This window comes from Coregonus lavaretus (genome assembly GCF_964263955.1).
Source record: "Coregonus lavaretus genome assembly, contig: HAP1_SCAFFOLD_3116, whole genome shotgun sequence".
Taxonomy (NCBI): Eukaryota; Metazoa; Chordata; class Actinopteri; order Salmoniformes; family Salmonidae; genus Coregonus; species Coregonus lavaretus.
In genome coordinates, this window is record NW_028163745.1 from 31,454 (window position 1) to 56,337 (window position 24,884).

General features: G+C 42.7%; 1 protein-coding gene across 1 annotated transcript; it reads left to right on the forward strand.

Moving 5' to 3' along the window:
- The first annotated feature begins 726 nt into the window (after positions 1–726).
- On the forward strand, positions 727–23,526 carry LOC311117809 (FAST kinase domain-containing protein 4-like). The gene is made up of 11 exons (XM_084192718.1): positions 727–793; positions 1,396–1,896; positions 2,153–2,473; positions 11,694–11,868; positions 16,470–16,627; positions 16,762–16,872; positions 17,105–17,249; positions 17,419–17,670; positions 17,744–17,855; positions 18,209–18,323; positions 22,939–23,526. The coding sequence occupies exons 2-11, from the start codon at positions 1,480–1,482 to the stop codon at positions 23,038–23,040; spliced, it is 1,908 nt and encodes a 635-aa protein (XP_084048844.1). The 5' UTR covers positions 727–793; positions 1,396–1,479; the 3' UTR covers positions 23,041–23,526.
- Positions 23,527–24,884: the final 1,358 nt, after the last annotated feature.

Below are 24,884 nucleotides of genomic sequence, written 5' to 3' on the forward strand. Positions count from 1 at the left end.
AGTAAGGCCATTCTACTGCCAATGTCTGTCTATGGAGATTGCATGGCTGTGTGCTCGATTTTATACACCTGTCAGCAACGGGTGTGGCTGAAATAGCCACACCCGTTGTTGAAGGGGTGTCCACATACTTTTGTATATATAGTGTATGTTTCTTGCTTTTGTGATCATGGGATGTCATGGGACGGATGATTTGCGGATTAATCTACGAAAAAAGTACGAAAAAGTACGAAAATGTATACACTCATTAATGTAAGTCACTCTGGATAAGAGCGTCTTCTAAATGACTCAAATGTAAAATGTAAAAAAAAATCTTCCCAGCATAGTAATTTTTTGACTTTTCTGACTCATCAACAGCTTTTACATTTGTAAATGCGCCATATAGGAAATCTCACATGAAAGTATAACGTTACTTTTTTTAGTGGTCTTGCAATTTGAGGTAAAACAATTAGCTGTTTTTTTTGTTGCAAAAAAATAGAGTGTTTTACAGTTTTGAGACTATGAAGAAAATGTTTCCTAAATCTCAATTGAGAGACGTAGCTAACACTTATTAACGGGCCGTTAACTGTGTATCTAATTCTATGGGTTCCGCGCATAGACATTAAAACCAGGTTCTGCAATTTAAAAAAAAGACGACCTAAAGCGCCTTGAAACAAGAGGACCAATCGCAGCTTGATCCGAAAATCATGTGACACCGGTAGCTTTGATTACGTCATTTTCTTGCGTCTGTTTCTGATAGCTCCATGTGAATGTCGCCTGCGTCTTCTAACACTAGCTATCGATGTTATTTATCAAGGTAAGAACAGTCCTTTAAAGATAGAAATTGCAGCTATATGTATTTATATCTCCATAAGACCCGTCACAGGTGTAGTTGGTGAATGTTGCCAGTCTGTGAGTTTCATAATTGTAATAGCTAGAACGGCACATCTCCTAGTCGGCAAGGTCAGAATAAGCTTGATGGCAGCTCAGCTTTTGAGACAGAAATGTTGCTAGGAACGTTAATTCAGTTCAGTCTACTATGAGTAGTTGCCACAACCATGTCTGTTCATTGATTTCCTGCAAATGTTTTGCTTGTAGTAGTACAGGCTACACGATTGTTGACACAATGTTATGTTACACAACACACAATCACTGCGTTACTGTTGCTAATTGCTAAAGCTTACAAGATAGCTAAGCTAAACTTGTTGAAAGCAGCCCAAGACCGGCAGATTACGTAGAATAAGAACATATCCTTATTATAAAGTCCTTATCATAAAGTTGCACATGAGGGGGTTGTTCGGGCATAGCAAAATGTGATTGTAAGTTCAGAAACCAAAAAAAGATGAGAACCACTGAGTGATATTCACTCTCTCTTGAATTAACTCTCTCTCTCTCTCTCTCTCTCTCTCTCTCTCTCAGGTGTTAGCATGGTGACTCTGGCTGCTGTATTGTGAATAGGTTTCTCGCTGCTCTCTCTGGTATCGTGCTGCTCTCTATTCCTCCATGACCAGCCGTCTGCTGGGCCGATGTGCCCGTCTCCTCCCCAGGGCCTCCCCCCAGGCCTCAGCCACCGCTGCCCGCCTGCCTACCCCTGCAGCTGGACCAGCAGAGCCACTGTGGGCCCAGGCCTGGCGACAGCCTGTGGGAAGGGGGCTGTGTGACGGCAGGAGTTTGGTCAAAGATGAGTACCCCATCGAGCCCAAACGCACCCAACTGGATGAGCTCTTAGAGAGGGCCCAGTCTCCACAGGATGTCCTGCAGGCGTGGGTGGCACAAGGAGGAAAGGCCAATCAGGCGGCTAAGACTCTGGTTCAGCTTGTCAGATTGGCTGGGAGAGAGAAAGGTGGGGCTAAAATTGATCAATTTGAGCTGCTGACTGATCCCAGACTGCTGGACATAATGGACACTGTTACTGCACAGGTAGGAGAGGGGCTAGTAAGAAGGGGCAGGGGACAGGTAGGATGAGGAAAGGTGAGGGTAGATATAGGGAGGATGGAGAGGGGAGGAGGATTGAGAGGAGGATGGAGATGGGAAGGAGGGGAGAAAGCAAGAGACATGGGGCAGGTTACATTTAGGGCAGAGGGCGGCTCAAAATATTCACATAATCTTTCGGTGCTCTCTGAGAGTTTCTTTGAGTGTGTGTAAATTGACCGTGTGTATGTATCTCTTCCCCCAGGTAGCGTCAGTGTGGAACGGTACACTGGTCTCTCTGCTGCGCTCCCTCTCTGCTCTGGGTGTTCCTCCTACAGCTGCAGTACAACGCTCCATCCAGACAGAGGTGCTGTGGCGCGTACGCAGACTCTCCTACAAACAGCTGGCTTTCCTGGCAGATTGGGGAGCAGGGCGGAAGGGTCAGATGGAGGTGGCGCTGGTGAGCGCAGCGCTGAAACAGCTGGAGCTCCGCTGGACTGAGATCGCTGACACCAGAACAGTCAGTATCCTGATGGCTAGGGCTGGACACCTCAGTCCTGGGCTGATGGACAGACTGGAGGATAAGGTAACAAGCACCTATACTACTAACCCCACACTACACATACTAAGTTATCAAATAGACATACACTACCGTCCATATGTATTATGACAGTGAATACAAATCAATAAAATTGTCACTATACTGCAGCATTTTAGATTTGAGACAGAATGTTTCATATTAAGCGACAGTACAGAATGTTTGCTTTTATATGAGGGTATTTTCATACATACAGTACCAGTCAAAGTTTGGACACACCTACTCATTCAAGGGTTTTTCTTAATTTTTACTATTTTCTACATTGTAGAATAATAGTGAAGACATCAAAACTATGAAATGACACGTATGGAATCATGTAGTAACCCAAAAAGTGTTCAAGAAATCTAAATATATTTTAGATTCTTCAAAGTAGCCACCCTTTGCCTTGATGACAGCTTTCTACACTCTTGGCATTCTCTCAACCAGCTTCATGAGGAATGCTTTTCCAACAGTCTTGAAGGAGTTCCCACATATGCTGAGCACTTGTTGGCTGCTTTTCCTTCACTCTGCAGTCATTTTCCTGTTGAAAAACTAATTATAGTCCCACTAAGCGCAAACCAGATGGGATGGCGTATCGCTGCGGAATGCTGTGGTAGCCATGCTGGTTAAGTGTGCCTTGAATTCTAAATAAATCACAGACAGTGTCAGCAGCAAAGCACCCCCACACCATCACACCTCCTCCATGTTTCACGGTGGGAACCACACATGCGGAGATCATCCATTCACATACCCTGCGTCTCACAAAGACACGGCGGTTGGAACCAAAAATCTCAAATTTGGACTCATCAGACCAAAGGACAGATTTCTACCGGTCTAATGTCTGTTGCTCTTATTTCTTGGCCCAAGCAAGTATCTTCTTATTATTGGTGTCCTTTAGTAGTGGTTTCTTTGCAGCAATTCGACCATGAAGGCCTGATTCACGCAGTCTCTTCTGAACAGTTGATGTTGAGATGTGTCTGTTACTTGAACTCTGTGAAGCATTTATTTGGGCTGCAATCTGAGGTGCAGTTAACTCTAATGAACTTATCCTCTGCAGCAGAGGTAACTCTGGGTCTTCCTTTCCTGTGGCGGTCCTCATGAGAGCCAGTTTCATCATAGCGCTTGATGTTTTTTGCGACTGCACATGAAGAAACTTTCAAAGTTCTTGAAATGTTCCGTATTGACTGACCTTCATGTCTTAAAGTAATGATGAACTGTCGTATCTCTTTGCTTATTTGAGCTGTTATTTCCATAATATGGACTTGGTCTTTTACCAAATAGGGCTGTCTTCTGTATACCACCCCTACCTTGTCACAACACAACTGATTGGCTCAAACGCATTAAGAAGGAAAGAAATTCCACAAATTCAATTTTAAGGAGGCACACCTGTTAATTGAAATGTATTCCAGGTGACTACCTCATGAAGCTGGTTGAGAGAATGCCAAGCGTGTTCAAAGCTGTCATCAAGGCAAACGGTGGCTACTTTGAAGAATTTCAAGTATAAAATATATTTTGATTTGTTTAACACTTCTTTGGTTACTACATGATTCCATATGTGTTATTTCATAGTTTTGATGTCTTCACTATTCTACAATGTAGAAAATAAGAAAAACCCTGGAATGAGTGGATGTGTCCAAACTTTTGACTGGTACTGTACCTGTTTGACTGTTTAGAAATGAAAGCACCTTATGTATCTCGTCCCTCCATTTGAAAAAGTCATACGTATTTGGACAAATTGACTTATAGTGTATTGAAGAAGTCAAGTTTAGTACTATTGTTCACCATATTCCTTGCACGCAATGATTAGGGATGGGCATTTGACATTTTTTGACTGTTCAAATACTCACATTATTTTTCCCGAGTACTCAAATGAAAAAAAAGATATATCTTTTTTTAGAACAGAAGGCCCACACTGGAAAGAAATGTGCGCATTTATCTATAGGCCAATGCCAACAGTGCTCGACAATGCCACATTTATCATAACCATTACAGATAACAAATCCTAAATGCTAAATTGCCCCATATTCAGTCAATAAAAAAGCAAGTACCATTTAAGATTAACTGATCAACTGGTTATATTGTGTCATGGAACATGCTCTTCAAAAAGGCAGTAACCTTAGCAGTGGCGCTTGCTTGTAGAAGCATATGGCTGTGCAATGGCATAGGCTTGCTTTGTTAATTTAGCAGACAAGATGCTCTTATTTCCCGAGCCCTTATCACAGTCAAGAGACCTATTTTATAGTAAAAAAACATTATGTAATATAACAGAATAAAATAGAACAGAATATTTTTTTCAAAATGAAAAAAGTTGCCACTGCGAAGTGATTGGGTCTGGAACAGTTTTTCTCAAAGCTTGATCATTTGAAGCAGGGCTCAATTTGGCAATATGAAATATATTTTTCTAAATCTGTCTTTTCAATATACAGATGTTCTATTTAGTTTATTTTGCCTGTTCTTTGGAATTTTGTAATTGGATTAACAATTCCATAATGAACACTGCAAGGTGATGAATTATGGCCACAACGTCTGTTTGGTGAGTAGGCCCGCTCTTTAACTTTATCAAACTGATGTTTTTGTGTATTTTCAGTGTGGAACCTGTCTATGTTTTAGGGTGGTTATAGCCTAGGCTAAACAATTCTAAATGGCACTAGCAGTTCACAAAGTAGCCTAAGCGGAAAATAGACTGGACACAATTACTCCAAAACTGCAGCTCGTTGTTGGAACACATATTTTCCAACATCAATCAACCAGTCCATTTAGAATTTGTGATAAAACTGTCGTCATTTGGCAAGGAATGTAGCTTGTGTATCCCATCAGTTAGATACATTTTTTTCTAGAGATTTCTTTCTGTAGGCCTAACAAGAGCTTGTGTGCATGCTCAGTACTCGTGTGTGTAGGGAGCGGTCGGAACGCAATTGAGTGAATGAACACGGAGGGGAAAGGGAATTTAGGGAGAAGAACTGTGTGGTGCTTGGCTTGGTTTTTTGTTGTTGTGCCCAGCAAATGCACATGTACAAATGGAACATTAGAGTCAAAGCAAATTAACTTTGTCTTCAAGAAAACATTTCCATTTTTTTCGGGCCAAAATGTTAATTCCCTGTTCGGGCAGCCACAAAGCACATTCTACCGAATAGTTTTACAGTATTTGATTTTTAAAAAATCTCTGGTTAAAGATCGAGATTTGACGTCCGTTCGAGTACACGACTACTCATGCCCATCCATAGACTATATCAAGCTGGAGACTCTACAAACTTGTTGGATGCATTTGCGGTTTGTTTTGGTTGTGTTTTGGATTATGTTTTGCCCAATAGGAACTGAATGGTGAATAATGTCTTGTGCCATTTTGGAGTCACTTTTAATGTAAGTAAGAATAGATGTTTCTGAACACTTCTACATTCATATGGATGCTACCATGATTATGGACAGTCATGAATGAATCGTGAATAATGGTGAGTGAGGAGGTTAGAGGCACAAAGATCATACCCCCAAAAAAATGCTAACGTGAGAGGTTAGAGGTTACTGTTCTTCCTTCAGACGAGCATGCGTCAACTTTGTTCATTTGCACAATGTCTCTCGTTCACACCCGCTTGTAAATGTTCAAACTCACCAAAAATGACATTTCGGAAGATCCTGCCTATACAGTTGAAGTCAGAAGTTTACATACACTAAGGTTGGAGTCATTAACTTGTTTTTCAACCACTCAACAAATGTCTTGTTAACAAACTATAGTTTTGGCAAGTCGGTTAGGACATCTACTTTGTGCATGACACAAGTAATTTTTCCAACAATTGTTTACAGACAGATTATTTCACTTATAATTAAATGTATCACAATTCCAGTGGGTCAGAAGTTTACATACACTAAGTTGACTGTGCCTTCAAACAGCTTGGAAAATTCCAGAAAATTATGTCATGGCTTTAGAAGCTTCTGATAGGCTAATTGACATAATTTGAGTCAATTGGAGGTGTACCTGTGGATGTATTTCAAGGCCTACCTTCAAACTCAGTGCCTCTTTGCTTGACATCATGGGAAAATCTAAAGAAATCAGCCAAGACCTCCACAAGTCTGGTTCATCCTTGGGAGCAATTTCCAAATGCCTGAAGGTACTGCGTTCATCTGTACAAACAATAGTACACAAGAATAAACACCATGGGACCACGCATCCATCATACCGCTTAGGAAGGAGACGCATTCTGTCTCCTAGAGATGAACGTACTTTGGTGCGAAAAGTTCAAATCAATCCCAGAACAGCAAAGGACCTTGTGAAGATGCTGGAGGAAACGGGTACAAATGTATCTATATCCACAGTAAAACGAGTCCTATATCGACATAACCTGAAAGGCCGCTCAGCAAGGAAGAAGCCGCTGCTCCAAAACCGCCATAAAAAAGCCAGACTACGGTTTGCAACTGCACATGGGGACAAAGATCGTACTTTTTGTGGAAATGTCCTCTGGTCGATGAAACTAAAATAGAACTGTTTGGCCATAATGACCATCGTTATGTTTGGAGGAAAAAGGGGGTACTTGCAAGCTGAAGAACACCATCCCAACCGTGAAGCACGGGGGTGGCAGCATCATGCTGTGGGGGTGCTTTGCTGCAGGAGGGACTGGTGCACTTCACAAAATAGATGGCATCATGAGGAAGGAAAATTAGGTGGATATATTGAAGCAACATCTGAAGACATCAGTCAGGAAGTTCAAGCTTGGTCGCAAATGGGTCTTCCAAATGGACAATGACCCCAAGCATACTTTCAAAGCTGTGGCAAAATGGCTTAAGGACAACAAAGTCAAGGTATTGGAGTGGCCATCACAAAGCCCTGACCTCAATCCTATAGAACATTTGTGGAAAGAACTGAAAAGGCGTGTGCGAGCAAGGTGGCCTACAAACCTGACTCAGTTACACCAGCTCTGTCAGGAGGAATGGGCCAAAATTCACCCAACTTATTGTGGGAAGCTTGTGGAAGACTACCCGAAACGTTTGACCCAAGTTAAACAATTTAAAGGCAATGCTACCAAATACTAATTGAGTGTATGTAAACGTTTGACCCACTGGGAATGTGATGAAAGAAATGAAAGCTGAATTAAATCATTCTCTCTACTATTATTCTGACATTTCACATTCTTAAAATGAAGTGGTGATCCTAACTGACCTAAGACAGGGAATTTTACTAGGATTAAATGTCAGGAATTGTGAAAAACTGAGTTTAAATGTATTTGGCTAAGGTGTATATAAACTTCTGACTTCAACTGTACAGTGGGGAGAACAAGTATTTGATACACTGCCGAATTTGCAGGTTTTCCTACTTACAAAGCATGTAGAGGTCTGTAATTTTTATCATAGGTACACTTCAACTGTGAGAGACGGAATCTAAAACAAAAATCCAGAAAATCACACTGTGATTTTTAAGTAATTCATTTGCATTTTATTGCATGACATAAGTATTTGATACATCAGAAAAGCAGAACTTAATATTTGGTACAGAAACCTTTGTTTGCAATTACAGAGATCATACGTTTCCTGTAGGTCTTGACCAGGTTTGCACACACTGCAGCAGGGATTTTGGCCCACTCCTCCATACAAACCTTCTCCAGATCCTTCAGGTTTCGGGGCTGTCGCTGGGCAATACGGACTTTCAGCTCCCTCCAAAGATTTTCTATTGGGTTCAGGTCTGGAGACTGGCTAGGCCACTCCAGGACCTTGAGATGCTTCTTACGGAGCCACTCCTTAGTTGTGTGTTTTGGGTCGTTGTCATGCTGGAAGACCCAGCCACGACCCATCTTCAATGCTCTTACTGAGGGAAGGAGGTTGTTGGCCAAGATCTCGCGATAAATGGCCCCATCCATCCTCCCCTCAATACGGTGCAGTCGTCCTGTCCCCTTTGCAGAAAAGCATCCCCAAAGAATGATGTTTCCACCTCCATGCTTCACGGTTGGGATGGTGTTCTTGGGGTTGTACTCATCCTTCTTCTTCCTCCAAACACGGCGAGTGGAGTTTAGACCAAAAAGCTCTATTTTTGTCTCATCAGACCACATGACCTTCTCCCATTCCTCCTCTGGATCATCCAGATGGTCATTGGCAAACTTCAGACAGGCCTGGATATGCGCTGGCTTGAGCAGGGGGACCTTGCGTGCGCTGCAGGATTTTAATCCATGACGGCGTAGTGTGTTACTAATGGTTTTCTTTGAGACTGTGGTCCCAGCTCTCTTCAGGTCATTGACCAGGTCCTGCCGTGTAGTTCTGGGCTGATCCCTCACCTTCCTCATTATCATTGATGCCCCACGAGTTGAGATCTTGCATGGAGCCCCAGACCGAGGGTGATTTGACCGTCATCTTGAACTTCTTCCATTTTCTAATAATTGCGCCAACAGTTGTTGCCTTCTCACCAAGCTGCTTGCCTATTGTCCTGTAGCCCATCCCAGCCTTGTGCAGGTCTACAATTTTATCCCTGATGTCCTTACACAGCTCTCTGGTCTTGGCCATTTTGGAGTTGTTGGAGTCTGTTTGATTGAGTGTGTGGACAGGTGTCTTTTATACAGGTAATGAGTTCAAACAGGTGCAGTTAATACAGGTAATGAGTGGAGAACAGGAGGGCTTCTTAAAGAAAAACTAACAGGTCTGTGAGAGCCGGAATTCTTACTGGTTGGTAGGTGATCAAATACTTATGTCATGCAATAAAATGCAAATTAATTACTTAAAAATCATACAATGTGATTTTCTGGATTTTTGTTTTAGATTCCGTCTCTCACAGTTGAAGTGTACCTATGATAAAAATTACAGACCTCTACATGCTTTGTAAGTAGGAAAACCTGCAAAATCGGCAGTGTATCAAATACTTGTTCTCCCCACTGTATATGTCTAACTTTATGAGCTGGATTGCCTGTCTTTGCAATTCATTTTATTTTAGTTTGCTATCGTTAGCATATTTAGCTAGCAGGCTCCATGGAAATTCGCTATTACTTTTGTTAATTTTGTTAGCATTCTGGTAATAGAGGCTTCATTGTGTACTAAGCCGGTAATACCGTAAATCCCAGGGTGAGAGAAGGACGGTATGACGATATAAAAATCTGGATACTGCTCAACCCTACTTGAAACATGTAGGGATTACAGACTGGGTCAGGGAGAGGTTTAAAATGTCTGTGAAGACACTTGCCAGCTGGTACGCGTCCTGGTAATCCGTCTGGCCCTGTGGCCTTGTGAATGCTAACCTGTTTAAAGATCTTCATCACATCGGCTACGGAACGTTTGTAGAGCCACAAGCTTGATGAAGTCATTGCGTTCAAGGAATATGGGACCAAATGCTAAACTTTTTAATAACTTTGATACACTACTGTATAAGTGAATTTGTCCAAATACTTCTTCACATGGGCAGACTAGATACATAGTGCTTTCATTTCTAAACGGGAAAACAGATAGTGGGGAAAAAAAGTATTTAGTCAGCCACCAATTGTGCAAGTTCTCCCACTTAAAAAGATGAGAGAGGCCTGTAATTTTCATCATATGTACACGTCAACTATGACAGACAAAATGAGAAGAAAAAATCCAGAAAATCACATTGTAGGATTTTTTATGAATTTATTTGCAAATTATGGTGGAAAATAAGTATTTGGTCAATAACAAAAGTTTCTCAATACTTTGTTATACCCTTTGTTGGCAATGACACAGGTCAAATGTTTTCTGTAAGTCTTCACAAGGTTTTCACACACTGTTGCTGGTATTTTGGCCCATTCCTCCATGCAGATCTCCTCTAGAGCAGAGATGTTTTGGGGCTGTCACTGGGCAACACAGACTTTCAACTCCCTCCAAAGATTTTCTATGGGGTTGAGATCTGGAGACTGGCTAGGCCACTCCAGGACCTTGAAATGCTTCTTACGAAGCCACTCCTTCGTTGCCCGGCCGGTGTGTTTGGGATCATTGTCATGCTGAAAGACCCAGCCACGTTTCATCTTCAATGCCCTTGCTGATGGAAGGAGGTTTTCACAAAAAATCTCACGATACATGGCCCCATTCATTCTTTCCTTTTCATGGATCAGTCGTCCTGGTCCCTTTGCAGAAAAACAGCCCCAAAGCATGATGTTTCCACCCCCATGCTTCACAGTAGGTATGGTGTTCTTTGGATGCAACTCAGCATTCTTTGTCCTCCAAACACGACGAGTTGTTTTTACCAAAAAGTTCTATTTTGGTTTCATCTGACCATATGACATTCTCCCAATCCTCTTCTGGATCATCCAAATGCACTCTAGCAAACTTCAGACAGGCCTGGACATGTACTGGCTTAAGCAGGGGGACACGTCTGGCACTGCAGGATTTGAGTCCCTGGCGGCGTAGTGTGTTACTGATGGTAGGCTTTGTTACTTTGGTCCCAGCTCTCTGCAGGTCATTCACTAGGTCCCCCTGTGTGGTTCTGGGATTTTTGCTCACCGTTCTTGTGATCATTTTGACCCCACGGGGTAAGATCTTGCGCGGAGCCCCAGATCGAGGGAGATTATCAGTGGTCATGTATGTCTTCCATTTCCTAATAATTGCTCCCACAGTTGATTTCTTCAAACCAAGCTGCTTACCTATTGCAGATTCAGTCTTCCCAGCCTTGTGCAGGTCTACAATTTTGTTTCTGGTGTCCTTTGACAGCTCTTTGGTCTTGGCCATAGTGGAGTTTGGAGTGTGACTGTTTGAGGTTGTGGACAGGTGTCTTTTATACTGATAACAAGTTCAAACAGGTGCCATTAATACAGGTAACGAGTGGAGGACAGAGGAGCCCCTTAAAGAAGAAGTTACAGGTCTGTGAGAGCCAGAAATCTTGCTTGTTTGTAGGTGACCAAATGCTTATTTTCCACCATAATTTGCAAATAAATTCATTAAAAATCCTACAATGTTTTTTTTTCAATTTGTCTGTCATAGTTGACGTGTACCTATGATGAAAATTACAGGCCTCTCTCATCTTTTTAAGTGGGAGAACTTGCACAATTGGTGGCTGACTAAATACTTTTCCTCCCCACTGTATGTATGAAAATAACCTCAAATAAAAGGTGACATTCTGTACTGTTGGCTCATATGAAACATTTATCTCAAAATCCAAAATGCTGGAGTATACAGCCAAGTTTTGAAATGTCTGCTTCACTGTCCAAATAAATATATAGCGGAGTGTAACTGTAACTGCCACCATCAACAAATCTCTCTCAACCCAATACTCCTTTTCTTTTCTCTCCGTCTCCCCTCTCTGTTCCTACCCCAGGCGTTAGAGCTAGCTGAAGGGTTTGGGGCAGAGGATATCCGCAGGGTGTGTGTGTCTCTGGCGTCTCAGGGACGCCGGTCAGTGCCTCTGCTCAGAGCTCTGTCCTACCACCTCCTACAGAAACCCTCAACAGACCTTACCACACCACTACTGTTGGACCTCGCCTACGCATATGGTACACACACACACACACTCTTTACTAAAATATTTCAGTTGTGTATATTACATTTTTTTTATTTGATGACTTTATTATTTCATTTCAAGTCATCTCATCTCCATAGAGCTGCTGCCTATGCTGTCTGACAAAATCACTAATGTGTAGTTCTTCAAAGTAATTAAGGCATACTTTTTTTTCCTCTAGAGAATCTGTGCAATGTGCGCATTGAGCTCACAGAAAAAAACGGAACGAAATGGAATTCAAATAATTGAATCGATGTAGGTGAATAAGTTGTTTAAAAACCGAACATAATCGAAATGTCTGTTTAATTGTTCAGCAATAATGCACACACACAATAATCTGGAGTTGTAAAAGGATGTGCCACAGGGTTGAATGCTGGTACCATTGTTATTCTCCCGAGTGGCGCAGCGGTCTAAGGCACTGCATCTCAGTGCTTGAGGCGTCACTACAGACCCCCTGGTTCGATTCCAGGCTGTATCACAACCGGCCGTGATTGGGAGTCCCATAGGGCAGCGCACAGTTGACCCGGCGTCGTCCGGGTTTGGCCGGTGTAGGCCGTCCATTGTAAATAAGAATTTGTTCTTAACTGACTTGCCTATTTAAATAACGGCAAAATAAAAAATAAGAAAAATTCTCCATCTTTGTTAACAATCTACCTAACAAACTACCTGCGGTCAACTGATATTTCAGCTGTGAGTCTTTCTGTATTTCAACAGATTTAAAGGGGCAGTGCAGTAAACATTTTTTGCTGTTTGTTAAAATGATATTTCCACACTGAGGTTCAAATAACACTCTGAAATTGTGAAAATTATGATATGCCCTTTTTGTGTAAGAGCTGTTTGAAAGAAATGCCTGTGGCCTCATTTATGAAGGTGCGTGCGCAAAAAAAGGACTAAACCTTGCCTGCACCAGTTTTCCCACAAAGGTTGGTATTTATCCATTTTGAGCTTGATGGGAAAGTGTGTGCATTTCCACGCAAATCTCAAACCATGCCTGCACACAACTTCTAGTGGTTGATCAACTGTATTGCAAGCAAATATTGTTATTTTGGGGGAAGTGGAGGTGTTTGATGCACAGGAATTATAATAATGGTTGGCTAAAAAAAAAACATTAAAACCTTGGCCTAATGATAAAACATATGCATTTGCCTTGGTAAGAAGATCACATAGCAGCATTTCGACTAATATATTTATTTTACTTTTATTATATAGCCCTAAATCATAATCTCCTTTTCTGACATGACTGGTTTATTCCCGCTACATAACAAATGTTAGGCTACCATTTATCCATCGCTCATTCAATAGCCAACCATGCTCGAAAGTAAATAGGCCGGTAGCCTATGACAGTATGGGTGGGCTACAGTATTGATGTGCGATAGGATTAGGAGCGCAACATCATAGCCTTGCCTATTTAATTTCAGAGCCTATACCAAGGCAGGACATATAAACACAATCATGTATTGATAAACAAAATATTGAACAACAGTTTGTGTTTTGCACAGAAGTAGCATTTACTTTAAAATTATTCGAAAGGAAAATCAATCTTGCAGAATGTGTGGCCAGTGTTTGGCACTTGCTAGACAGCATGCATTTCTGTTTTGCCCACACCTCTACAGAAATGTGATCACATTTGCCATTGAGCTTTCTTTTAGGAACTATCATGGCCCAGTTCCAAAATCTCCAAATCATACAGCAAATGAGGGTGTTTTTGTTACCATAAAAGTTGAATGGAGGGTGTTTTTGTTACCATAAAAGGTGAATGGAGGGTGTTTTTGTTACCATAAAAGGTGAATGAAGGGTGTTTTCCAGGCGGGGTTTTGGTGCTCGTTCACAACTGCACAAATACACTGTTACGAGTTTAATAGGTACACCACCCCTTTCACGAAAATGGATCGCTCCTACAGACAGTCAAAACGTGTAACCTAAGGGACTTTGAGCGTGGTATGATCGTCGGTGACGGCAGCCCTCCTGGGCTTTTCACGCACGACAGTGTCTAGGGCAGGGGTCTCCCAACAGGTCGATCGCAGTAGCTCGCAGCCCACATATGAGTAGCTCAGCAAACAATTCTGTTTGTTCCACCGCAAATATCTTCTGATGTGATTCAAGTATTGACATGGACTCAGAATGTCGAATTTCGTTGGTTCTCTATGAAGAATTGTAATTTTAAGAGTGAAAAATTAAACAGAGAACATAATTTGGGAAAATATCAAACAACATTTGGGGGAAAAATCTCAGATTTTATAGGGGAAGTGTTTGGCGTAAGCATCATGAGTCCATGGAACCATCCCGCCTGGTGTCAACGGTACAGGTTGGTGGTGGTGGTGTACTGGTGTGGGGAATGTTTTTGTGGACACGTTAGGTCCCTTGATACTAATTGAGCAACAAATGAACGCCATGCCCCAATGAATTCAGGCTGTTCTGGAGGCTAAGGGGGTTCTGACCCCGTACTAGACGGGTGTACCTACAGTGCCTTGCAAAAGTATTCATCCCCCTTGGCGTTTTTCCTATTTTGTTGCATTACAACCTGTAATTTAAATGGATTTTTATTTGGATTTCATGTAATGGACATACACAAAATAGTCCAAATTGGTGAAGTGAAGAAAAAAAAATCTAAAAATAACGGAAAAGTGGTGTGCATATGTATTCACCCCCTTTGCTATGAAGCCCCTAAATAAGATCTGGTGCAACCAATTACCTTCAGAAGTCACATAATTATTGTGAAGTCCACCTGTGTGCAATCTAAGTGTCACATGATCTCAGTATATATACACCTGTTCTGAACGGCCCCAGAGTCTGCAACACCACTAAGCAAGGGGTACCACCAAGCAAGCGGCACCATGAAGACCAAGGAGCTCTCCAAACAGGTCAGGGACAAAGTTGTGGAGAAGTAAAGATCAGGCTTGGGTTAAAATGTTTTTATCAGAAACATCCCAAGGAGCACCATTAAATCCATTATTAAAAAATTGAAAGAATATGGCACCACAACAAACCTGCCAAGAGAGGGCCGCCCACCAAAACTCACGGACCAGGCAAGGAGGGCGTTAATCAGAGAGGCAACAAAGAGACTAAAGATAACCCTGAAGGAGCTGCAAAGCTCCACAGCGGAGATTGGAGTATCTGTCCATAGGACCACTTTAAGCCGTACACTCCACAGAGCTGGGCTTTACGGAAGAGTAGTCAGAAAAAAGCCATTGCTTAAAGAAAAAAATAAGCAAACACGTTTGGTTTTTGCCAAAAGGCATGTGGGAGACTCTCCAAACTTATGGAAGAAGGTACTCTGGTCAGATGAGACTAAAATTTAGCATTTTGGCCATCAAGGAAAACGGTATGTCAGGCGCTAGCCCAACACCTCTCATCACTCCGAGAACACCATCCCCACAGTGAAGCATGGTGGTGGCAGCATCATGCTGTGGGGATGTTTTTCATCGGCAGGGACTGGGAAACTGGTCAGAATTGAAGGAATGATGGATGGCGCTAAATACAGGGAAATTCTTGAGGGAAACCTGTTTCAGTCTTCCAGAGACTTGAGACTGGGACGGAGGTTCACCTTCCAGCAGGACAGTGACCCTAACAATACTGCTAAAGCAACACTCAAGTGGTTTAAGGGGAAACATTTAAATGTATTGGAATGGCCTAGTCAAAGCCCAGACCTCAATCCAATTGAGAATCTGTGGTATGACTTAAAGATTGCTGTACACCAGCGGAACCCATCCAACTTGAAGGAGCTGGAGCAGTTTTGCCTTGAAGAATGGGCAAAAATCCCAGTGGCTAGATCTGCCAAGCTTATAGAAACATACCCCAAGAGACTTGCAGCTGTAATTGCTGCAAAAGGTGGCTCTACAAAGTATTGACTTTGGGGGGGTGAATAGTTATGCAGCTCAAGTTGTCTTTTTTTTTGTCTTATTTCTTGTTTGTTTTACTATAAATAAATAAAATGTGCATCTTCAAAGTGGTAGGCATGTTGTGTAAATCAAATGATACAAACCCCCAAAAAATCTATTTTAATTTCAGGTTGTAAGGCAACAAAATAGGAAAAATGTTGGGGGGGAGGGGTGAATACTTTCGCAAGCCACTGTAATAGACTGGCCAATGACTGTATAATATGGCTCTGATATATCAATGAAAACGTGTATATGTTGCTTGCCTGTGACAGTTTGATAAATCCCAATAATTTGAGGTGCACGCAAATCCTAGAATCTCCAAGTACGGCAGAATTTAGTAAGAAATGTACGCACGGTTGATAAATGAGGGCCCCTGGAATTTCAGCCTGTTCAGGTGGGATGGAACTTTTGGCCCACATCATGATGTCACAATGTGATCTAATTATAATAGACCAATGACTGTTCATCTGGGTAAGTGGTGTGCTCTAGACCAGCCAATCAGGGCTGTGTATGTAAATATCTTAACATTTCCTAATGCCCACACAATCGGACAGCATTTCAAGGGCCAAAGGAGGTTCAGGGAAATAAATTATTTAAAAAATTCATTAAATGAACACACAGTGATAATTTAAAAATACAATTACAAAGACTGCATGGGGGCTTTAAATTATCTCTCTCTCTCTCTCTCTCTCTCTCTCTCTCTCTCTCTCTCTCTCAGGGAAGTTGAATTTCCACCACTCCCAGGTCTTCCAGCGATTGGCAGCCGAGTTGTTACCCAGGATGCCAGAGATTAGTTCTGCCGATGTCACTCGCTGCGCCAAATCACTAGCCTTCCTCAAGTGGCTCCATTTCCCATTGTTTGAGGCATTCGCTGAGGTCCGCACACACTCAGACACCCCTAAACACGACTCAAACTGATGGGATAATCGCCTAGCCCTCTTGATTAACCAATATTGCTTTAACTTATCCGCTCTTATTTTCTTCCTTTGTTTGATTAAAAAACTATTCAGCACTACAGCGTGAACAGTCAGAAGTACAGCACACTGCAGCTCTGTAACCTGCTCATGTCATTGGCCAGGCTCAACTTCCAGCCCAGCAAGGGGGAGGAGTTCTACAAGAAGGTAAACAATGAGAGTAGCAATTTGTGTTTGTTTATTTACCTTATGCTATACTCAAGGATAAATAGTGTGTAGAACAGATGGGTTTCTCAGTCATGTAGAGTCATGTCAGTGCTGCACATAACATTTCTATCAACGTTGGCTGATGAGGAGAAGAGGCTTTTGACTAGAGTACCTTCCCAGAATGTAGTCTGTGTTTATCAACTGTCTCCTGTGTGTGTGTGTGTGTGTGTAGGTCCACTCTGCCCTGGATGGCGTTCTCCCCAGCCTGGAGGCGTTCCTGCAGACAGACGTGGTGTGGTCTCTGTGTGTGTTACAGCAGGCCAAGACCCAGCACATTACAGCCCTCACTCAACACACACATGTTGCCAAACTCTCAGGTAAACACACACACACTCTAGTACTGGTCCACCTCAGGAGATGGCAGCATAGGACTGATCCACTGACGTTAATGTGGTCCCTGTGTTCATAGCCCTGTGCTTTCTCAGCTGTACAGACTTGAGTGATTCTGCTGATTTTATGTTGCGTTGGTATATTTCTGTTTTTCAGAAGGCAGTCTGTCTCGAGTGGAGAACTATCGCCTGAAGCTCCTCCACATCATTGCTACCCTCCAGTTAGAACACCCAGAGTCTCCGTCCTCCACCCTGCCTACAGAGGCCATGTTGCTTCCCTCTACCCTAGGCCGGGACTCCCCTCTCTCCCCTCTACAGACTGGGCTGAAGGGGGCCCTGGATAATCTGGTGGGGGGGAAAGCAGAGGCCCTACGTACCGGGGTCAACACTATATACGGCTGGACCATAGGTGAGTACACGCACACACACATAAACACTGCATGGCTGGAACAACAGGTGACTGACGTGTTGTGTCCAATCAGATGGCGAGCTGGTGGTGGACAGTGAGAATAAGCCAATGGACCTGGTGACCCTGACGGCCCCTCACCTGCCTGGAGGAGGTGGAGCCAAGCCCTTACCTGAGGGGGCACGCAGGTGAGGGATGAATGACCACCCAGACTATTTACATTGACAACCCCCCCCTTTGTTTTTACACTGCTGCTACTTGTTGTTTATTATCTATGCATAGTCACTTTACCCCTACCTACATGTACAAATTACCTCGACTAACCTGTGCCCCCGCACATTGACTCGGTACCGGTACCCCCTGTATATAGCCTTGTTATTGTTATTTTGTGTTACTTTTTATTTAATTTTTTACTTTAGTTTATTCAGTAAATATTTTCTTAACTCTATTTCATGAACTGCATTGTTGTATTCGGCGCATGTGACAAATAAAATTAGATTTGAAGTGTGTGTGTTCTGACAGTCTCTATCTCTCTCCGCAGATTAGCGTTCCTGACCTGGGAGTTTCCTAACTATGGCTCCAGGAGTAAAGATCTGCTGGGACGATTCACCATGATGAGACGGCACCTCCAACTGGCTGGTTTTATCCTTGTAGAGGTATGGAGGGATGACAAGGAGAGAGGGAGTGATGGAGGTGGACTGAAAGAGACATTCTGGCAGTCATTATGACAGTCACTGTCCATCGCACACACACAAACCCCAACCACAGCATACTCACCACTCTCCACCCCAGGCCAGACACTCTGGGGTGGAATCACCAGAACAAGCCTCTTTCCTGGGGGAGATCAGGTGGACTTGGGCTTCTCTCTCCCTGGATCGGGATGGACACAGCATTACTGCATTACACTGCCCGAAGCTCATTGCCTCACAGCAACACACACACAGCACAGCAGTCTTCTGAAGTTAAAACGCCTCAGAACAGCCTCAATTCGTCGTGACATGGACTCTACAAGGTGTCAAAAGTGTTCCACAGGGAAAGTGCCCATGTTGACTCCAATGCTTCCCATAGTTGTGTCAAGTTGGCTGGATGTCCTTTGGGTGGTGGACCATTCTTGATACACACAGGAAACTGTTGAGCGTAAAAAACCCAGCAGCGTTGCAGTTCTTGACACACAAATCGGTGCACCTACTACCAAACCATGTTTGTTTCCTGCTTTAGAAAACAGTTTTCCTCAAGAAATTAACTCTGCCTCATGTTTCGTTTCCTTGCCACGATACTTCAAAGTATAGTGATACTGGTATCGTGACAACCCTAGTGGCTAATGCTGGCTAGCGGTGTACCTTATGATGCTAAAGTTGGCTAGCTAATGCTATAGAAAGTGATCTAATGCTGATGTAATGCTGCATCATGCGGGGCCAGGCTGGTCTGTCTCCCTGAAGGATGCCAATTATAAAAAGGCCTGATAGTCAGTCAGGAGCCAGGAGAATAGCAGAAGCAGCTCTGTCTCATCTAGGCCAAGCTCCTTAGCCAATCCCAGCTCTCTCTCTCTCTCTCATCTAGGACAATCACGTTAGCCAATCTTACCGCTCTCTCTTATCTAGGCCAATTGCGTTAGCCTGAGAGCTCTGTGGTGCATGCTGGGTAAACTAGGCCACAGAGCTTACCTGAGACGGACTTTCAGACTTAGGCCTTTTATCAATTTGATTTGTTCACCTCCTGTGTCCTCTCTCCTCCCTCCCCTTTCGCCTTCTTTTGAAAAAGGTCAAAGTTAATCGAGAAGAGTCGGTGAGGAGAGGGAACGTGGAAGGAAATGCACTTGCTTGAAATGAGATTGTCCTTCTCCACTCGTGCGTCATTAGGGAAATGACGTTTACAGTGGTGGATCCCAAAATATATGTGTAAAGTGATCAAAACAAATTAGGTAGTTGTGCAATACTTTTTATAAATAGAACAACAAGGAGCATATCGTTCATTTTATTTCATTTACATATATACTGTATATACAATACCAGTCAAAAGTTTGGACACACCTACTCATTCAAGGGTTTTTCTTTATTTTTACTATTTTCTACATTTTAGAATAATAGTGAAGACATCAAAACTATGAAATAACACATGGAATCATGTAGTACAAATCAAAATATACTTCAAATAGCCACCCTTTGCCTTGATGACAGCTTTGCACACTCTTGGCATTCTCTCAACCGGCTTCACCTGGAATGCTTTTCCAACAGTCTTGAAGGAGTTCCCACATGTTGAGCACTTGTTGGCTGCTTTTCCTTCACTCTGCGGTCCGACTCATCCCAAACCATTCAATTTGGTTGAGGTCGGGCGATTGTGGAAGCCAGGTCATCTGATGCCGCACTCCATCACTCTCCTTCTTGGTAAAATAGCCCTTACACAGCCTGGAGGTGTGTTGGGTCATTTTCCTGTTGAAAAACAAATGATAGTCCCACTAAGCCCAAACCAGATGGGATGGCGTATCGCTGCAGAATGCTGTGGTAGCCATACTGGTTAAGTGTGCCTTGAATTCTAAATAAATCACAGACAGTGTCACCAGAAAAGCACCCCCACACCATAACACCACCTCCTCCATGCTTTACGGTGGGAAATACACATGCAGAGATCATCCGTTCACCCACACCGCGTCTCACAAAGACACGGCGGTTGGAACCAAAAATCTCCAATTTGGACTCCAGACCAAAGGACAGATTCCCACCTGTCTAATGTCCATTGCTTGTGTTTCTTGGCCCAAGCAAGTCTCTTCTTATTATTGATGTCCTTTAGTAGTTGTTCCTTTGCAGCAATTTGACCATGAAGGCCTGATTCACGCAGTCTCCTCTGAACAGTTGATGTTGAGATGTGTCTGTTACTTGAACTCTGTGAAGCATTTATTTGGGCTGCAATTTCTGAGGCTGGTAACTCTAATGAACTTATCCTCTGCAGCAGAGGTAACTCTGGGTCTTCCTTTCCTGTGGCGGTCCTCATGAGAGCCAGTTTTATCATAGCGCTTGATGGTGTTTTTGCGACTGCACATGAAGAAACTTTCAAAGTTCTTGAAATGTTCCATATTGACTGACCTTCATGTCTTAAAGTAATGATGGTCTGTTGTTTCTCTTTGCTTATTTGAGCTGTTATTGCCATAATATGGACTTGGTCTTTTACCAAATAGGGCTATCTTCTGTATACCCCCCCCAACCCCCCTACCTTGTCACAACACAATTGATTGTCTCAAACTCATTAAGAAGGAAATAAATTCCACAAATTAAAACTTTTAAGGAGGCACACCTGTTAATTGAAATGCATGAAGCTAGTTGAGAGAATGCCAAGTGTGTGCAAAGCTATCATCAAGGCAAAGGATGACTATTTGAAGAATCTCAAATATAAAATATATTTTGTTTTGTTTAACACTTTTTTTGGTTACTACATGATTCCATATGTGTTATTTAAGTGTTGATGTCTTCACTATTATTCTACAATGTAGAAAATAGTAAAAATAAAGAAAAACCCTTGAATGAGTAGGTGTTCAAAAGAAAAGCAATTTGTTTTGTCCATTAAAATAACATCAAGTTGATCAGAAATACAGTGTAGACATTGTTAATGTTGTAAATGGCTATTGTAGCTGGAAACTGCTGATTTTTAATGGAATATCTCCATAGGCGTACAGAGGCAATTATCAGCAACAATCAGTCCTGTGTTCCAATGGCACGTTGTGTTTGCTAATCCAAGTTTATCATTTTAAAAGGCTAATTGATCATTAGAAAACCTGTTTGCTGTTATGTTAGCACAGCTGAAAACTGTTGTGCTGATTTAAAGAAGCAATAAAACTGGCCTTCTTGAGACTAGTTGGAGCATCAGCAATTGTGGGTTCGATTACAGACTCAAAATGGCCAGAAACAAATAACTTTCTTCTGAAACTCGTCAGTCTATTCTTGTTCTGAGAAATGAAGGCTATTCCATGCGAGAAATTGCCAAGAAACTGAAGATCTCGTACAACGTTGTGTACTACTCCCTTCACAGAACAGCGCAAACTGGCTCTAACCAGAATAGAAAGAGGAGTGGGAGGCCCCGGTGCACAACTGAGCAAGAGGACAAATACATTAGTGTCTAGTTTGAGAAACAGACGCCTCACATATGCGACTCCGGGATGCTGACCTTCTAGGCAGAGTTGCAAAGAAAAGGCCATATCTCAGACTGGCCAATAAAAATAAAAGATTAAGATGGGCAGAAGAACACAGACACTGGACTTTTTCTTTGCAACTCTGCCTAGATCAGCATCCCGGAGTCGCCTCTTCACTGTTGACTTTGAGACTGGTGTTTACCACATTAACAATGTCTACACTATTTCTGATCAATTTGATGTTATTTTAATGTACAAAAAAATTGCTTTTCTTTCGAAAACAAGGAAATGTCTAAGTGACCCCAAACTTTTGAACGGTAGTAAATATATATTTTTTTATTTTGTTGTACTTTTACCCCATTTTCGTGATATCTAATTGGTAGTTACAGTCTTGTTCCATCGCTGCAACTCCCGTATGGACTCAGGAGAGGCGAAGGTCGAGAGCCATGCGTCCTCCGAAACACGACCCTGCCAAGCCGCACTGCTCGCTTAACCCAGAAGTCAGCTGCACCAATGTGTCGGAGGAAACACCGTACAACAGAAGTCAGCTTGCAGGCGCCCGGCCCGCCACAAGGAGTCGCTAGAGCGCAATGGGACAAGGACAAACCCTCCCCTAACCCGGACGACGCTAGGCCAATTGTGCGCCGCCTCATGGGTCTCCCGGTCATGGCCGGCTGTGACAGTCTGGGATCGAACCCGGGTCTATAGTGACGCCTCAAGCACTGCGATGCAGTACCTTAGACCGCTGCGCCACTCTGGAGGCCCTAGCATATCGTTTTTAAACATGTGCATGTTTTTCTCCACTGACAAAACAAAAGCTGATTCAAAGGGTGTGTGGCAGATTTCAAAACTTTTCTGTGGTAGGATACACATGAGTATCCTTAATGAAAGGTGTCTATCGAGGAGGGGAGAGCACTCTTCCGTTTGCCTACTAACGAATTGACACACTCCTCGACCACTTATCGGATTCCGGGTCATGGAGGAGAGAAGACGGAGGACGGACTTTTGCCCAAATGAGAAAAACCCCTAGATTGTCTCCAAAACTGATTTGCATAAAAACACTACTGGGTGTATGTCAGTTATAGTATTGCAAGGTAAAGAGTGTTATTGATAGACAATTCCCTGAATCTATACTTTCTGTCCCTCCCTAGGTGCCATACTATGAGTGGCTGGAGCTGAAGTCTGATTGGCAGAAAGGGGCGTATGTGAAGGATAAGATGGGGAAGGCCATTGCTGAGGAAATTGCGAAGTGAACTGGGCCAAACAGCCGAAGTTTAGAACTGAACCAGACTCAACTGGACTGTAAAGAGGAGAGTCAGGATGCCAAGGACAGCTCACCAGAACCACTCTGGTCTCAAACAACTCTGAACATCAACCACACACACACACACACACTAATCAACCCACTCTAAAACAAGCCGCTTGGTGGAAAATCTCTTTGTCGTTTTATCTTTGGTTGCCTTGCCAATGCGTGGGGCTTTCCTTGTCACCATGGAGACGTCCCCTGAGAGTTCTGTATGCTGAAGAGAGCAACAGAGAAGGAGAAAGACCTCTGTTGCTAAGGATATGTGTCCCTAAGTGACACTCAGTCAAAGAGAATGGAGAGCAGCATCATAGAATTAATGCCCCGATGAATGTTAAAAGCTGTGTGTCACGTGTGAATAGATTGGTCTAATTAAATTATCAATATGAGCTTTGTTGAGTGATGTTATGATTGAATAAACTATTTTATGCTTTAATTTCGATATACATGTTCCACACACTGTCCTCCACGTTGGCACCAATGTTCCATGACTGTAACATTGGCTGTGTTTGAGAGCATCATATCCGTGATCCATTGTGGGCAAATTGTGACTGACTGACTGATCTACAAATAATAATAAGTAGTTCTATATGATGCAAGGTGATTTGTAGATCAGTCAGACATCATCCGCTGTGGAACAAGCCCATTATCTATGGCTCTGGTAGGCCTTGACTTCCCTCACGGTGTGTTTAGAGAGGACGTTGGGTTGGGTGAGCTTCTATGGTATCATTGGCATCCTGATGGTGGTGTGATATTCAGCCTGAGGATGCTTCTCTTCACAAGATGCAGCTAATAACATATTTATTATCAAACGTCATGGGTCGGTGTTGTGGGGGGTGCTGAATGTATCCCAGAGCGATCGGCTCACACACACAACTGTTGTCCGTGCCGTACAGTGCTTTCAGATAGTATTCATACCCCTTGACTTATCACATTTTGTTACAGCCTGAAATCATTTTTTTATATATTTTTTACACACTAACCCATAATGACAAATTGAAAACATGTTTTTACAATTTCTTGGCAAATTTCTTGTAAATGAAATGCAGAAATATCTAATTTACATAAGTATCCACACCCCTGAGTCAATACTTTGTAGAAGCACCTTTGGCAGCAATTACAGCTGTGAGTCTTTCTGGGTAAGTCTCTAAAGCCTTGTTCATACTACAGGTCTTAATGCTCAAATCAGTTTTGGAATACTGACTGTTCAAACGGCAAGTTACAAGTGACCAAATCGGATTTGTGTGTGTTCAGACAGCAGTCATTTGATGACCTGGCTACGCTAGTTGTCATTAGTAATGATGGGTGTGTGTGCAGTAGTGTAGGCTTATTGGTGGTGGTGCTCATTCTTCCTATTTTACATTTTAGTCATTTAGCAGATGCTCTTATCCAGAGCTATTTACAGGAGCAATTAGGGTTAAGTGCCTTGCTCAAGGGCACATCATCAGATTTTTCACCTAGTCGGCTCTGGGATTAGAACCAGAAACGCTCTTAACCACTAAGCTACCTGCCGCCCTATCACTCAGAAGTTATGTAGCAAGCTAAGGTGACAACAATGCCTGCCATGGACGTTTCCCAGTTGCTTTGAATGTTCAAAATCCTGGTGTAAGAATACTTTTAAAGCCTCAAAGGATAAGATTATCCAACTTTCAAATTGAGACCTTTTTGGCTAGTCAAGGCAGTCAACTAGCTAGCTGGGTAGCTCTTTAGCGTTCTAGCACATTCACTAATTTGTTTGTAAACAATTAACAAGCTAATTAACTACCACATGTTCCTGTCAAACTGTCAACAGAG

Bases quoted from the DNA above. Each gene is read 5' to 3' on its own strand.
- LOC311117809 (XM_084192718.1), top strand. From the start codon at position 1,480: ATGACCAGCCGTCTGCTGGGCCGATGTGCCCGTCTCCTCCCCAGGGCC. The intron at 16,873-17,104 runs GTAAACAATGAG...GTGTGTGTGTAG, and splicing joins GGGAGGAGTTCTACAAGAAG to GTCCACTCTGCCCTGGATGG. The intron at 17,856-18,208 runs GTGAGGGATGAA...CTCTCTCCGCAG, and splicing joins TTACCTGAGGGGGCACGCAG to ATTAGCGTTCCTGACCTGGG.